Below are 17,714 nucleotides of genomic sequence, written 5' to 3'. Positions count from 1 at the left end.
ATAAGATGAAGATGTGACTTACTTGTTAAAACATTTGGAGAAGTTAAAGTATGGTAGTATGAATAACATAGTTTATTCAATTAAGTGGCAAATTAAGATAATTATCTGGTTCTTTAATTTATTTTTCTGATTTATAATAATTGATTTACTTTGTAGGTTTACAACTAAAATATTTTAGGAGGAACGACCTTTTAGTTTAATTATGCCTCCTTCTTATCTGGTGTGAATGGAGAGGTTTTTACAATAGGAGAATTAATTGCCACCTATTATATTATTCTATTTAGGGGGGCTTCATCATCTGGTAGATTATACAATAAATCTATTATTGTTCAACCTTCTTCACTATAAAAAATTTAAATGATTTACGAATATATAATATTATAATATATTTTATTATTTGGTTAAATATATATGTCTTTGCATATTTGTAGTCAACATTAAAATCCTCAAGAAAGTCTCCCATGTAACAAATGATAAAGACAGATGGAGGGTTTAAGTATATTTTTATATCTTTGACCACTAATCGAGCACACTTTCACTTATTGTTAGCCGGCGACACCAAAGCAATGACTTTCAAGCATTACAATTCTCTTGCAAGTGGAAATTTGATTTTGAAGTAGCAATGAGCATTCAATAATCATGTATAGTTAATATTGTAGTATAAATTCCAGTTGATGACTATTTGATAGTCCAGTTGATTCTTACAAGTATCAAAATTAAAATAATATACTTGTAAGAAACTTGTTGCAATTCATCCTTATTTAGAAAGTCATCATCCCTTGGATCAATGGGTCTCTCTCACAGTAGAATATTCATAACAAGAATCTAAGTAAGTAAAGGAGAAACAGTATGAATTTAAAATTTTATATTAAATATTGAATACTAAAATTACTTATGTTATTTACAATGTCGACTGTGCTTTCTTTGTGATGTAATATATTTGATGTCTACTATATGATATGACAATAGACTTCAAATAAGTAGACATGGAAAAAATTTAGAATTGATGGTCAAGTATCAATTTCGAGGGTAGGTCCTGCAAAACATTGCATTAATTATCCATACTATTGCAAGAAAAATAGTTGGGTAGGAAATGTAAAGCTACAATTGTTTAGTGCTGTTACTTTTATATATATTCAATTCACAAATTATATTTAATCCTAATGTATGTAGTATATGTAGTATTGATTGTATAATAGACGATGTTATCTATGGTATAAGAAGTATATACTGAATGGTCGCAGGAATAACTTGATTGCCTAGCCAAATAGAAATCATCATAATGTCCAAATTGGCACGAAACAATGCAGCGTGAATACCATCATGTAAACCAATCCGAGCAAGTTTGAAACTGGAAATGATTATCTTGTTCCAGAGTTTGTGCCAAATGGCACGGGACCAAAATTTAGTTTATATTACTCAGATTTAATACTTCACACCATATCTATATTCTGCATACTCAACCCTTCCTAGTGGTTGCAAGTTTATAGAAATCCAAATAGCCTTAGTTCATCAGTGGGTTTGAGTCTGATCGACCTCGACAGGTTAGATCAGATCCATTTTAAATCCCTTGTGTTCCTGAGGTTGCATGGAGTTTACTAGCGCCCTCCATTCGCTATTTTTGCTTGTCCGCAGGTGCTCCATTGTTATACAACCTCTCAGCCAGAACGTGGCCCTAGTATCTTGGAGATCATGCCCACATTGGGTCTGGTCTAGGATCAGACCAAACCTATGGTAGTGCTGATCTACCGACATTAGGCCCACGTTGTTCCTTAATCAGAACCAATGTTTAACATCATATCTACCTTTTCCTCGCTCAACCCTTTCTAGTGGTTACAAGTTTACAGAAATTCAAATAGCCTAGGTCTATCAGTGAGTTTTAGTCAAAACCCACTAATCACCCTAAACGGGTCAGATCACTCATTTTAGGTCCTTTGTGTTTCTAAGGTTGCACGAAGTTCAACAGTGCCCTCCATTCCCTATTTTTGGCTCTCCACAGGTGCTTCACTATTATGCAACATCTCAGCCAGAACGTGGTCCTAGTATCTTGAGATCAGACCCATGGTAATTAATGCTAATCTCTCGACATTAGACCCACCTTGTTCCTTGATCAGAATTAAAATTTGATACCATATCTAATTTCTCCTCGCTCAATCCTTCCTAGTGATTACAAATTTTCATAAATCCAAATAACTTAGACCCATTAGTGGGTTTGGGCCAAAATCCATTGATCGACCTAGATAAGTCAAATCGAATCCATTTCATGTCTTTTATGTTCTTGAGGCTGCATGGAGTCTAACGGTGCCCTTTATTCCCTATTTTTGGCTCTCCGCAGGTGCTCTACTATTATGCAACGTCTCAACCAGAATGTGGTACTAATATCTTGAAGATCAGACCCACGTTGGGCTTAGTCTAGGAACAAACTAGGTCTGTGGTAGTGCTGATCTCCCGATACCACACCCACATTGTTCCTTGATCAGGACAAAGGTTTGACATCATATCTATGTTTTCCTCATATAACCCTTCCTAGTTGCAAGTTTGCAGAAATCCAAATAGCTTATGTCCATCAGTGGATTTGAGTTAAATTCTACTGATCGACCTAGACATGTCAGATCAGATCCATTTCAGGCCTTTTTGTTCCTGAGGCTACAAGGAGTCCAACAGTGCCCTCCATTCCCTATATCTACCTCTCCACAGGTGCTATACTGTTATACAACCTCTCAGCCAGAATATGGTCCTAGTATCTTAGAGATCAGGCCTACATTGGGCTTGGTCAAGGATTAGACTAAACCTGTGATAGTGTTGATCTACCGACACCAGGTTCACGCTGTTTCTTAATCAGAACCAAGGTTTGACACCATATCTACCTTCTTCTCACTCAACCCTTCCTAATGGTTGCAAGTTTACAAAAATCCAAACAGCTTAAGTCCATTAGTGAATTTTAGTCAAAATCCACTGATCGACCTAGGCGGGTCAGATCAAACTCATTTCAGCTCCTTTGTGTTCCTAAGGATGCACAGAGTCCAACGGTGCCCTCCATTTCCTATTTCTGATTCTCTCTAGGTGCTCCACTGTTATGTAACCTCTTAGTCAGAATGTGGTCCTAGTGTCTTGGAGATTAAGCCCAGTTGGGCCTGGTCTGGGATCAGACTAGACTGTGGTAGTGCTGATCTCCCGACACCAGTCCCATGTTGTTCCTTAATCAGAACCAAGGTTTGACACCATATTTACCTTCTCCTTGCTCAACCTTTCCTAGTGGTTGCAAGTTTACGGAAATCCAAATAGCCTAGGTCTATTAATGAGTTTGGGTCAAAACCCACCAATCGACCTAGATAGGTCAAATAAAATCCATTTCAGGTCCTTTGTGTTCCTAAGGCTGCATGGAGCTTACGATGACCTCCATTCCCTATTTTGACTCTTCGTAGGTGCTCCATTGTTATGCAACCTCTCAGTTAGAACATGATTATGATATCTTGGAGATCAGGCCCACGTTGGGCCATCAGACTGTTAGTAATATCCCTAGAGCCAATTATGTGATGATTGACTAGGGACTTTGTATCATATTCTATTATTAATAAAGGTAAGAGTTTTTAGTTATTATACTTACTTTATGTTTGTGCCAAATAACTAAGTATAATAATGTCATTGGGTAGCTAGTTCTAATCTACATCATATCAATTATTTGAATCGATAGTGAAATGATGTAGCAAACACTACTCTTAATCATTCCTAGTCAAGCATTATTCAGGTACGATATTAATACATTGAGACTAGCATGTAGGTCAACTAGATGACTTGATTTCACAAGTCATGGATATGGGATATCGAGTTGGCACATGAGTATACATTAGAGAATGTATACTGAATTGACTCGTCATAAGCATGGATAGTTATATGAGTGTCATAAACTTTCTTATGTAACTATTGGTATGAATAGTTCTTTGACCTAAAGTCACTACGGTTCCCTACACATGAAGTTATGTACTTTGGTGTCGTCAAACGTCACCCATAACAAGGTGGAATATAAAGGCGATCACTGGGTATGTAATAAATTATGCGGAGGGATATGAGTGATGTAGATGGGATCTATTCCTCCCATATGATGGAAGTGATATCTTGAGGCCTCTTGATAGAGTAGAACCACGAAATACATGACCATGCTCAAAAGAGTCAATATAAGATATTGAGCTCATTTGCTTGAGTGAGTCTACTTGGGGATCAAGAAACATAAAGATTGATAAGAGAATGCCACAATCTATGCCTCATTGATCAATCTAGATATCAAGGATAGAAGGACATGATCATACATTATCATAGTCACGAAGGTTATGTCGGATCTCGACATTCTTGTCACTTGGGTAGCAATGATGCATTGCTAGATGCCACTTATTGTTTATATTTCTAAAATAGATTTTAGAGACATAACGTTACAAGAACTTATTGGATTACACACAAATAATATTATATTTTGGAGATGGATTCATTTTAGTTTGACTAAAGGAACAATTAAACTCATTGGATGGCCATGCTTGGAGTTAGACTTAAGTTGGTTGAATTTGAGTTAGACTCAAATTAAACCAAGTTGATGAATGAAGGTTGATTAATCATGTATTGAAGAAGATGAAGTTATCATGCATGATTAATAGGATTAATCATGATCGATGATAGAATACCAAAAGTCTAAAAACCTTTGGTATTCATGGCTTGGGTATAAAAAGAGTTTTTCGTTCCAAGAGTCATGTTGGATGATCATCTTCTTCCCTCTTCTTTCTCTTGGCCGAAACTACACTAAGGGGTTGCTAGCACAACCTAATTTTTTTTTCTAAAAAATGAGTATTAGTGTGGATACGCATAGAGGCACGAACACTTGAATGTGTAAAAGATCCGACAAACTTTGGAAGAGCAGAATAAACGAAGGGCACACAACAAAGGCATACCCTATTAGATAGGATTTTATAGATTTAACTTGTATGAGATTTCTTTCGCATGGATCACTCAGGGGATCCTTTTTCCGCTGCGATTTGTTATTTTATCACATAGGATTCCCTACACAGACTAGACCTGTGGTAGTGCTGATCTCCTAACATTAGGCTCACGTTGTTCCTTAATTAGAACCTAGGTTTGACATCATATCTACCTTCTCCTCGCTCAACCCTTCCTAGTAGTTGCAAGTTTGTAGAAATCCAAATAGCGTAGGTCCATCAATGAATTCGATCAAAATCCATCAATCGACATAGGCAGGTCAGATCGGACCCATTTCAGGTCCTTTGTGTTCCTCAGACTGCAAGGAGTCCAACAATGCCATCCATTCCCTATTTCTATCTCCCCGCAGGTGCTCAACTATTATGCAACCTCTCAAGTAGAATGTGGTAGTTATCAAAGTTACAATGTTAGAATCAAGTGGTGTTGTAATTCAAAAACAAGCAATGATATTATGTTGTGCATACTAGATTTTCATAATTGATAACTGGGTTTTAATCGAACCCCACTGATAGACCTAGGCTATTTGGATTTATGAATACTTGCAACCACTACAAAGGGTTGAGCGAGGAGAAGGTACATATGATGTCAAACCTTGATTTTGAGCAACAAACAATATGAGTCTAGTGGGGAGATCAACACTACCACGATAAAGCCTACGTGCGCCTGATCTCCCTGAGACAGGGCCACATTCTAACTGAAAGTTAATATAATAGTAGAGCACTTTTGGAGAGACAGAAATAGGCAATGGAGGGCACCGTTGGACTCTTTGTAGTCTTGGAAACCCATGGGACTTGAAATGGATGCCATCATACCAGTCTAAGTCGATCAATGAATTTTGATTGAAACTCACTAATGTATCTAGGATATTTCGAATTCTGCAACCTTGGAACCACTAGGAAAGGTTGAGCAAGGAGAAGGTACAGATGGTGTCAAATATTGATTCTAAGCAACGAACACATGGGCATGGTGCTAGGAGATTAGCACTACCTCGGACCTGGTCTGGGTTGGGTCTCCCGGAGACTAAGACTACATTGTTTGTTGCTAAGAAAGTTAGCATAATCATGGAACACTTTCAGAGAGCCCGAAATAAGTAATAGAGGACACCATATTGAAGGCGTTGTTTGATAAATCTTGCCCACATAGCGATGGACAACAAAACACAATTTATGCACATTGTATTTTTTACACCATTTATGCACGTTGTATTTTTACACATTATAGATCAATTTTACAAATAGTAGCAAATATTATACATATATCTTTATATGCCTACCTCTATAATATTCAATTTTGCTTCAAATTTTTTCCTTCAACACCATGTTCTTTAATGTTGATGTTCTTCAATGTCATGGTCTTTCGATGCTACCTCTTCAATGCCTTACGATAATACTTCCGCTTTCTATTTACTCTTTTGCAATTCCATCAAACTCCACGTTCATGATGATGTTACATTTATAACAACAGAAAGAGATATGTAAGCACAAAATTATTCTGCAAAAAGGTAGAATCCGTCATCCCAGGGGCTTCCACACGGTCTGCCCCACGACTATCTGTGAAAAGGTAAATCGAGAAACTGTAGTTGGTCACGATGGAAGAGAATGGTCACGAATAAGCATAAAGCTCAATGTTACGCAATGGAGAGAGAGGGTGAGAGAATGATGAGATCATATCCATTCGAATTATAAAACTTACTTTTAAATTAGATTTTTTGATAATGTAATTTGGATGTATTGAAAATCTATGTGTGAAAAGATGAGAAAGATTAAACGGAAAATCCATCGTAAATTAATGTGTCATTTGATTATTTTTAAAGTATGATACGGGATTGAAAAATTATCAAAATCGATAAAAAAAATCGAATAAAAAATATATATCTAAGGAAGATTCCATCCTTTGCGGCCAAACCACCCAACTTTTACCCCATGTTTACCGGTATCTTAGGGCTCGTGGGCCTGAGCTGGTCCCGGTAATTGCTCTCGTCAGTTAGTTAATAACTTCCTGGTACATGTTTGAGTTATTTGAGAAGGGTAATGTCTCCCGCGTCATTACTTTCGGGGCTGCGCGCCGGCAGGGGTTTTAAATGGGGGCGCTGTGCTCATACCTTGTTGCTCATTGGAGCTCTCAGTGGGGTAAAAAGGCCAACGTGACTCGTTCCACGCTGCTTCACGCGGGTGAGTTGCCCGCTGCTCTGTTCGCTTTCCTTCCGTCCTTCCGTTCTTCGCGTGTTGTCGGCGAATCGATCCCTTATCCTTGTTCTGGCAGCGATCGCTTGGGATTCTGCTGCCGAGCAGATCGAAATTCCTCGAAGATGCCGGCGTGGTGGAAGGGAAAGTTTAAGTGCAAGTCCAATTCGACCTCCAGCCCGCGAACGAAGGAACCGGGGACGCTTGAAGACAAGATTGAGGCGACGAGGCGCCGAACCAAGGAGAAAGGTAGTAGCTTTGGCGAGGCTCTCGTCTCTAGTAAGAGTGGCGACCCTCCCCTTGGCGGCGGCGGCGCCGATGGCGCCAGCGCCAGCGCCAGGAGTAGGTGGAGCTGGGATGGGATTCATGTGCGGCCATCCGCTGCCGCTTCCTTCCTGGATCTCTTCCCAGGGCCTGCCTACGGGGTCAGCATCGTCTTCGGCGTCGGCGTCTAGTAACAGCTCCTCCGGGTCGTCGGATGAGAGGCCGGATCTCCAATCCTACAGGTATTTTTTTTAGTTCCTTGTCGCCTATTAGAGATTTGGCTGGATTTCTTTTGTTGCAGTGCGAAAAAGTTGATTGCCTTAGGGGATCTCTCTTTGATCTTGAATTTTTGCAAATTTTGTTCTAAAGATATGATTTCTGGGTTAAATTCTCAAATATCATCCATCAAAAGAAAAATCTTGTTATTAACCAATGAGGTGCTTCAACTCACTGGTCTTGCTTTTTCCCCCAATTCAACCAGTGTCCTCTTTTTGCTCATGCAGTCTAATGAAATGCTTCCTAACCAGATCATTCTCTTCCTCCCATAAATCTCTGCCTTTAATGGGAAAGATCATGGTTTGTCACCAGCAGTTTGAGTGCCTAAGATTTACTTTGCTTTCTTTTTGTAGGTGTTTTGACCGAATCAACATAACGGGAGGCAGAAATGAAGTGCAAAGGCAGGAACACATGGCCGAAGGCAGGCAAGTCTTCACCTGCAGTCCAGTTTCAGAGCATCCTGTTGGTGAAAATGGTTATTCTCATGCTCAAACTTCGACAGAGACCATATTCAGTAGAAGGACTGCAAATCCTTCCCCTGGCCTGAAAGGGTCTCGTTTTTCTACTTCAACTGTGCATCCCGGTTCATTTGGTTTATCCCCAACATCCCCAAACCGTTGGCAAGATAATTTGCCCAGCCCACCTCATCCCCTACCTCTTCCGCCAAGCTCTCCGAGCAGTTCTCATTCTCTGTCTTCTTCCTCTTCACGATCTCCAAAGACACAGTGGAAGAAAGGGAAATTGCTCGGCAGGGGTACTTTTGGTCATGTCTATCTTGGATTCAACAGGTACCTTCTTCTTTACTATCTTACTATATATTGGATAAACTAAATCCTGTGATGTTCATCCAATTCCCATGTTATGGCTATTAGTAAACACCTATTTACATACTTCATATGTAATTGAGTTATCCATTGTTTACACCTCAATATCATATAACATTACATTTATGTGTTGCTGCTCCAGTGAAAGTGGTCAGATGTGTGCCATCAAAGAGGTCAAAGATATTTTTGACGATGCAAATTCCAAGGAATCTCTGAAACAACTAAACCAGGCAATCTTCTAATCTTTTCATTTTGTTTCATAAGATATCTTCTCTTCTTTTTCTCATGATTGAAGTATGCACTTGTCATTTTGTATATATATGCTAGTCATGAAATGAGGAAAATAATTTGAATCCTTTGGTCACAATCACAGGAAATAGCTTTACTTAGTCAGCTCTCACATCCCAATATTGTGCGGTACTATGGCAGTGAGCTGGTAAGTTCACTATTTCACTAGGTGGCTTGTGACCTGTATGAATTTCGTTATTCTCGACAACAATAGCATGAATGAACTAGTACCAGTTTGGATTTAAAACTGTGTCCAATTTTGGTTAGTTTTACTCTTTCAAAGTTGTTATTACACGAGTCATGAGGATCTGTTTTAACATCTATTTTGCAGGTTGAAGACACACTATCTGTTTATCTTGAGTATGTCTCTGGGGGTTCTATACACAAGATACTTCAAGAATATGGTGCTTTTGGGGAAACATTAATTCGCAACTACACAGCTCAAGTACTTTCTGGACTTGCGTACTTACATGGGAGGAATACTGTACACAGGTACTTGGCCACTTATGTTTCGTGTCACATGTATTGCTGATAAGCTGTCTTGTGTGTTTTCCCCTCTTCTATAGTCCATGAAATGATATCTAATCTTACAGAGATGTTAAAGGGGCAAACATATTGGTAGATCCTAATGGTGAAATCAAACTGGCTGATTTTGGCATGGCTAAGCATGTAAGTTTCTTGTTAATATCTTGCTTGTAGATTTCGTAAAATTGACATGTATTGACTACTGCTATTATTAGCTAGGGAAGTCATTTGTGAATCACAAACTCTCTGTTACTTGGTGTATTACTAACTCCATTGGCATAAACAAACTTCGGCAAATTCCTAAAGGATGCACTCTAAGTTTGAGAATGCCGAAGTTTTATTTTTCCCAAAAGGCGCACTTGATTCCCATTTTACCCCTACACTTGCTGACCTTTTCTTTCTCTTTCCTCTCTTATTTGCATGCAACATTTAATTTTTTTTTCTCTCTCTTTTGCATGCAACACCATTCCTCTCTTCTTTATCTTTTTAGATTAAATTAAAATTTAATTTAAACTTTAATTGGTATAGATAATCCTTTAAATTTATTTATTTTTAATTGTAATTTTAATTTTAAAACTTTAATAAAAAATTAAAAAATATAAAAGAAAATTAATAAAACATTCAAAATATTTTTAATATCTAATTATAAAAGAATAAAATAAATAAAGCTAATTTTATTAATAAAAATAAAAAATAGAATAAAAAATTGCTTTGGTGCTGGTCTTCAAAAACCAACACCACAGCTTAAATACCAACATCGTTGTGGTGTTGATTTTCGAAGACCAATACTATAGTGTTTTGAAAGTTTCAAATCGTTTTGAACACTATTGAGAAGACTTTAAAAAAGAAAACGAGAGTTTATTTGGACTCGGGTTCACATAATAAATTCATAGGAGTTGGAATGAGTCCGATCGGAGCTATCTAGGTCCATCAATATATTTTGATCAAAATCCATTGATGAACCTAAGATATTTAGATTTATGAAAACTTACAATGAGATGGAAGAGGTGAGCGTGTAGAAGAAAGATATAGTTAGAAATCCTAGTCTTGAGTTTACTACGTGAAGTATAAGCCCGTGTCAATTAGCACAGATTCTGAAGTTTTCTAAACTTTTTGAGCAATATTGGGAATCCTTTATAATGATAACGGAGGACACTTTTGGACTCCAGGGTACTGCAGAAACCTGCAGGAGTTGGAATAAACCCGATTAGATCTCTCTAAGTTCATACATGAGTTTTGATCGAAATTCATTGATGAATTTAGATGACTTGGATTTTTAAAATTTTGTAATGAGATGGAAGTCTGGAGTGTGTAGATGGTAGACATGATGAGAAATTTTGGTTCTGAGTCTCCTACACCAGGTCATAGTCCCGTGTCAATTGACACAAAGTCTAAAACTTTCTAAACCTTTTGAACAATGTTGAGAATCATTTATGATGATAACGGAGGACACCCTTGGACCCTAAGGCACTGTAGAAATCTATAGAAGTTGGAATGAACCTGATTAGAGCTCTCTAAGTCCCTTAATGGATTTTGACCGAAATCCATTGATGGACCTAAAATTTTGGATTTTGAAATTTTGTAATGAAATAGAAGAAATGTGTGTGTAGAAGGTATATATGGTGTCCAATCTTGATCATAATACACGTAGGCGAAGTTATAATCCCGTGCCAACTGGCACAGACTGTGGTATTGATTTTCGAAGACCAACACCACTATGGTGCTGATCTTCAGAAACTAGCATCACAGTATTCTGAAAGTTTCAAATTATTTTAAACACTATTAGGAGGGTTGTAAAACAGTAAAAGAGAGTTTATTTGGACTCAGATTTACTTAATAAATCCATAGGAGTTGGAATGAGTTCGATCGAAGATCTCTAGGTCTATGAATTTTGACTGAAACTCATCGATGATCTAGATGACTTAGATTTTTGAAAAGTTGATATGTAATAGAAGAGGGTAGTGTAGTGAAGTTATGTATGGTGTCCTATCCTGGTTCTGACATTCCTACGATAAGTTATGTGTATGTGTCAATTGCCTTAAAATCTGAAACTTTAAAAACTTTCTCATCATTGTTGTTAATGACTTCAAATTGATATCTTTGGACACTAGACTTTGAGGAATTTTAGAAAACTGTAGCACTTGGAATGGATCCGATCGGAGCTTTTTTAGGTCCATCAATGTGTTTTGGTGAAAATCCATTGATGGATCTAGGAGTTTTGGATTTCTGAAAATTTATCATAAAATGGAAGAGGGTAGTACAGTTAATGTATTTGTGGTGTTTATGACTGGTTTTGATATCCCTACGATAAGTTAGGGATAACAAGTAATTAAAAAAATAAAATTTCTTTTGAACCTTCGAAAATGCCTTAAATAATATTTTTTGGAGTTGAAACATGGCCCGTTAAGAGGTTCCACCCTTGTAGTTCTTGGAACGAGCTTTGATTGCCGCTTAGAATGTCTCATTCTGATATCCAAGCTAAAAAGTTATAGTCTCTGAAAGTAGACAATTGACACATACACAACTTATCATAGGAATGCCAGAATTAGGCATGGATACCATATATACCTCCTATACACTCACATCTTCCATCTCATGAAAAAATTTTAAAAATCCAAGTACCATAGGTCCATTGATATGTTTCGACTAAAACACATTGATGAACCTAAAAAGCTCTGATTGAACCCATTCCAACTCATGTGAATTTATTAGGTGAACCTGAGTCCAAATAAGTCTCTTTTACTATTTTAATGATCTCTCAATAGTGCTCAAAACGAATTGAAATAGAACTCTGATTGGGCTCATTCCAATTCTTGTAGGTTTTTGCAGTGCCCTGGAGTACAAGGGTGTCCTCTGTTATTATCATAAAGGATTCCAACATTGCTCAAAAGATTTAGAAAGTTTTAGACTTTGTGTCAATTGACACGGGCCTATAACTTTTTGTAGGAGACTCAAGATTAATATTTCTCACCATATTTACCTTCTACACACTCCACATTTCCATTTCATTGCAAAATTTTAAAAATATATGTCGTCTAGATCCATCAATGGATTTTAGTGAACTTACAGAGTTTCGATCGGATTCATTACAACTCCTTTGGGTTTAATTAATGAACTTAAGTCCAAATAAACTCTCATTTACTATTGTAAAGTTCTCCCAACAATGTTCAAAATGATTTAAAACTTTCATAACACTGTGGTGTTAGTTTTCAAAAATCAGCACTACAACGATGTTGGTGTTTAAGCTGTGGTGCTGGTTTATGAAGATCAACACCAAAATAATTTTTTATTTCATTTTTTATTATTTTTATTAATAAAATTAATTTTATTTGTTATTCTTTTGTAATTAGATATTAAAAATAGAAGATATAAAAAAAATAATAAATATATATTTAATATTTTATTAGCTTTCTTTTATATTTTTAATTTTTTAAAATTAAAAATATAAATAAATAAATTTAGAGGATTATCTATGCCAATTAGAGTTTAAATTAAAATTTAATTTAATTTAAAAGGAAAGAGAAGAGAGAAATTGTGCAAAAAGGCGAATTCGCTCGCCCCCAGCACCCCTGCTAGCTTGCCTCAAGACTAGCACAGAGAAGGTAAATCACAGTAACTGAGAGGTAAGATGGATGGGTGGATGAGTTGTTCCAAAGTATAGGAATTTACGCCCTGCTAGTATCGGGATTTGATCCTTTGCTCATTGTGCAAGTATACCATCCATTTACCATTTTAGCTAAGCCCGTGGGGGCATAAAAGAGAGGAGGTGTTACATGTAAAGGAAAGAGGAAAGATAAGATATTAAATGTTGCATGCAAATGAGAGAGGAAAGAAAAAAAATTAATAGGTGTGCCTTTTGAGAAAAATGAAATTTCGGTGCGTCTTTTGGGGATTCTCAAATTTAAAATGCGCCCTTTGGGAATTTGCTGAACAAACTTCCTTTGCAAGCATCAAGTCAATCTATAAAAAGACATTGATTAGGCAAACTACTTCCTTTTCACGTCTCTCTTGTGTACGATTGGGTTTTTATAGATAGTCAAGAGACAAGAGCTGAAACTAGTTAAGCATAACATCCAACCACCAAGTAATGGTAATCTTGTTGAAGAGAGCCTCTATTTGAGATTTGATGAAGACATTGTTTTTTTCAAAGGGCTCTTACAACAGAAGTTTGACAGTTTCCTCATGTGAAGATCCCAATTGCCTTATCTGTCAATGGGTTTATGAAATGAAACAAGTCAGATTGTGATCAGATTTTGACACAACTGCAATGCTGATGAGTGATGGACCATCTTCAACACTAAATCTAACAAACTGTTTCTTACAATTGCTGTTTTGGCACAGGATTATAATAAGAGAAGAAGATGGGAGCAACTGTGTAGTAGATACATGTAAGGATAGACTCATGTAACAGACGGTGATGGGAACGACGACAAAGAAAATAACAAAACAAGAAGCATGCCTGCTTTATGTGTGAAAGAAACAAATTAATGGCCATTGCAATTTATGCTCACAGAAAACAGAGCTCTAGAGTATCTGTGGCAATATTTCATTTATGTACTTGAGCGTGGAAAGAGATTGAATCAATCCTGAATCTTGGTAAAGTTGATTGACATTTAGTAGAACTCATCTTATGAAAATACTTGAGTGATCAACTTCAGAGCCTAATCTTTCTTTGTCATATATACCCCCCTGTTTCTTTTAGCTAACGCCTTCGCGGTTGCTAAAAGAATAGGTTCATAGATCTTAGAAAGGATTTACTGAGGAGAAACCAATGCAGTGTGTGGAATCAACCGATGTCATGAAAGAATAAAAGAAATGTTGAACTTACTAATATAAATGTTGTATGTAGGTTCATCTGTGTTGCAATGCCGAGAAAGCAGGCCAATGCAGAACCGGTGGTTAATTAGCAACTAAATCATACATAATGGTCTTCTACAAATATTCTTGATAACTCTGAATTTGTAGCTCAGTGCTAAGTGGAATTTATAGACAAGCTACAAAAGTTTATGTATGAGATTTTGGGAATAGTGGCTACAAAATTGTCTTATTAAATTCACTTACAGAGAACATAGATCAAGAGAGCTCAATTCAAGCAAGTGGAGACTATATGAGGTCAAACTCGAAGATTCTAGCATTGAAGGAAATTAATTCACTGGTTATAGATATTCATTCTAAGATGCAACTGTGTTTAAAATAAGCATGTATGTACTCTAGTGACTAACAAAAAGTTAGACTTATCCTTCTTGTATTGTGTTAGGCATATAAATATCATTTTTTACTCTGCTCGTACTGAGAATTCCCATCAGATGCTGATTCACCTTTCTTGTTGCTGAAAGCTCTATTTTTGACAATGTTTATCTGGAAGCAGATGGCTGCATACACTTCAATAAAATCTTTCAAAGGAAGCCCTTACTGGATGGCGCCTGAGGTAAATTTATAGATTAGTCTTTTTAAGCGATGTCTGTATGTGGTTTATTGCTTGCCTCTTGTAATTTATAGGAAATCACCAAATGACAGATCCAAATAAAATTTTAAAACAATGCAGATTATCATGAATACCAGTGGCTATGATCTCTCAGTAGATATATGGAGCCTGGGTTGTACAATTATTGAGATGGCAACTTCCAAACCTCCGTGGAGCCAGTTTGAAGGGGTACAATATCCTTGTCTCACACCTTATTCTGAAATGAATATCCAGCATAGATGTTCTTTCAAACTTTGATGATTTATTATATAACACTTCCTAATTTTATTGCTCATCTTTCAAATCAATAGGTGGCTGCTATATTTAAAATTGGCAATAGTAAAGATTTACCAGAAATACCAGATCATTTTTCTCCCGAAGGAAAGGATTTTCTAAAGCTATGCTTGCAGCGCGATCCATCAGCACGCCCTCTAGCTGCTCAACTGATGCATCATCCTTTTGTTCAAGACCAAGCAACAATAAAAGCTCCTAAATTGAATTCGGTCGAGGATGTGCTCCATTATAACACTGATGTAGGTCAAATATCAGTAAGCCTGATGATCTAATTCAATATGCTTAGAGCTATCTGATTATATTCACCTCAAGCTTCGCACAATATTCTAAATTCGTTGAGTTGCTTCTTATATAAATGTTAATTTGGTGGACTCGATCCATTGTCTATAGTACTTGCTCCCTCAACATGCAATAACAAGTTAGAAACCATGTTGGAATAATTCTCTCTTTAAGATTTGTTTTATGTTTATTTTGTTAATGTTGCTTGCTCGATGCACATCAGGGCAATAGAAGCACTTGTCCCTCATCTGCATTGCACTTGGCATCTCCTCTTACCTCCAAGAATTCTAGGTATTATTTAAGTTCATGCTGAAGCAGGGGATTCCCTTTTGCTCCTCAATTGGTGTTAACATTGTTGTTCGTCTTGCAGGGATTTACCTAGCATGAGAATGAATATGTCTTTACCTGTCTCCCCATGTTCCAGCCCATTAAGGCAATTCAAACAAGCCAACAGAAGCTGCATGCCTTCTCCACCTCATCCTGGCTTTTCAGCAGGAGCATCCAACAACAGCCCTGTAAATTCATCGCGCTATACAACTAGGCCGAGCAATAACCTCCCAGATCCTTGGCTTGACACTACCCCCTTCAAGGCTCCAACCCCCTGTAGTTCTCGAAGATTGAGCATGGGTTTGTAAATGTGGATGATGCCATGTTCATTGAGAACTTTGGAGCTTTATCCAATGCTAAACCACCCAAGCCTTGTGAAGCCTGCTTGCTACTTGAGCTGGGTCATGGGAGGTCATCCATCTTCCATTCTATCTCGTACGTACTGTTCATAAAAGATGTAGCAGCCAAATACAATCAGGATTCGCCACATTGTACAGAGCAAAATTGGCTTCATAGTTTACAATAACAGTGTTAATGGACAAAGGAAACAGAAGCAAAATTTGCAGGGATTTCATGCCAGTTTTGAGGTGCAGTTTCATACTGGAAGGATTGCTGTCTGCTATGAGACTCATGTATGCAAGTGGTTGAAAGAAGTTTCGAAATGCCACATGCACCCGAAACTCCCTCCAACCATTCTACAGATACTCAACCCTATCAATCAGTAATAGACAAGCAGGGGCATCTACTGTTGCTTAAATGTTCATATTTAGCTTTGAGAATCATTTGAGAAGTAGATAAAGTTTAACTACTTAGTTTTAAGTAGCATAACTGATATATGATCTTTATACACAAGTGTTTCAAGTTACTAGTTGTGATGCCTGCCTTTATGGTGGGTTTAGTGTGTGCGTTGAGGGAGAGTGTTGAAATAAGAATTCTTTAGTGGGTGAAAAAGAATAGGCTTGTGAATATGTATAATAAAATAGTATACTTTTATATTGCGTTAACGAATTTCTATATAAATAATTTGTTAAATTCTTGTTAGTCACATGATCTGCCTCAATAGATTTGTCAAGCGTAATCACCCTATTTGTACTTATTGCCCCAATTTGTTTTTGGTTCGTCTAGTCTAACTAACCTAACAAGCTCTTCATAGCATGTTTGGATCACCCAAATTGATTAATTAGTTTGTTATAACTTGACTAGGTTGAATAACAATTAATTCAGTTGGCCTTTTTAACATGTCTAGTTGGGCAAATTGAACGTGTTATTTAAAAAGTAAAATAAATTTAAAAATAATTATTTAGAACTAGAGAGAGAAAGGAACAATCGATGATCGAGAAAAAAAATGTCTTCGTGAAAGAGATATTCCATTTTGATTTTTTATTAAAAGGATGTTCTATTTTTCTCACGTAAAATGATATAATTATTTTTCAATATTAATTTTCATTATTATCTCTCTTATATTTCTCTCTTAAATTCTAAATCAGTCGAATTTATTGTAGCAATAATGAATGTTATAGGAGTTACAGTATTGTAACGGGTACCACTATAACAATTGTAGTTTATAATTGTAACAACTATAATTTTATAACTATTACAACTACAATAGTGTAGTAGTTATGAAACTGTTATTGCTACAAGATGGAAAATAATTTTAAATAAAGTGGATCAAAATTTTTTAGAGCCTTTGAAAAGTATTTAAATAACATTTTTTTGAATCTAAGATTGGACCTTTATGAATTACATTTGATAATAAATATAGATTTTTGAACAAATTTTGATTTGATATATTGTACATTCCATGATTCAACCTGTGATAAAATTTTTGACTTGTCAAAGTTTATCTGACATTCATAGTTATAGCAACTTTGGTTTCATAGCTACTACAATTGTGTAGCAGTTACGAAATTACAGATGCTATAACTGTGTAACAGCTCAGTTGTAGTAGCTACGAAATTGATTTCGTAGTTGCTATAATTGTGTAATAGCTACTACAACATACTCCGA

At 36.6% G+C, this 17,714-nt stretch overlaps 1 protein-coding gene across 1 annotated transcript; it reads left to right on the top strand.

The window, feature by feature from the left end:
- The first annotated feature begins 7,120 nt into the window (after positions 1-7,120).
- Positions 7,121-16,702, top strand: LOC141827597 (mitogen-activated protein kinase kinase kinase 3-like). The gene is given in 13 exon segments (XM_074714885.1): positions 7,121-7,154; positions 7,246-7,510; positions 7,512-7,672; positions 8,060-8,494; positions 8,673-8,760; positions 8,904-8,966; positions 9,150-9,310; positions 9,412-9,487; positions 14,712-14,771; positions 14,889-14,996; positions 15,119-15,355; positions 15,604-15,671; positions 15,751-16,702. Coding segments are annotated over 12 exon segments (1,941 nt in total). The 5' UTR covers positions 7,121-7,154; positions 7,246-7,291; the 3' UTR covers positions 16,016-16,702.
- The last annotated feature ends 1,012 nt before the right edge of the window (positions 16,703-17,714 follow it).

This window comes from Curcuma longa, chromosome 4 (assembly GCF_044706935.1).
Source record: "Curcuma longa cultivar G26 ecotype Majalengka, Jawa Barat chromosome 4, ITB_CL_G26_1.1, whole genome shotgun sequence".
Lineage (NCBI taxonomy): Eukaryota > Viridiplantae > Streptophyta > Magnoliopsida > Zingiberales > Zingiberaceae > Curcuma > Curcuma longa.
This window is presented reverse-complemented; position numbering and strand designations above follow the sequence as displayed.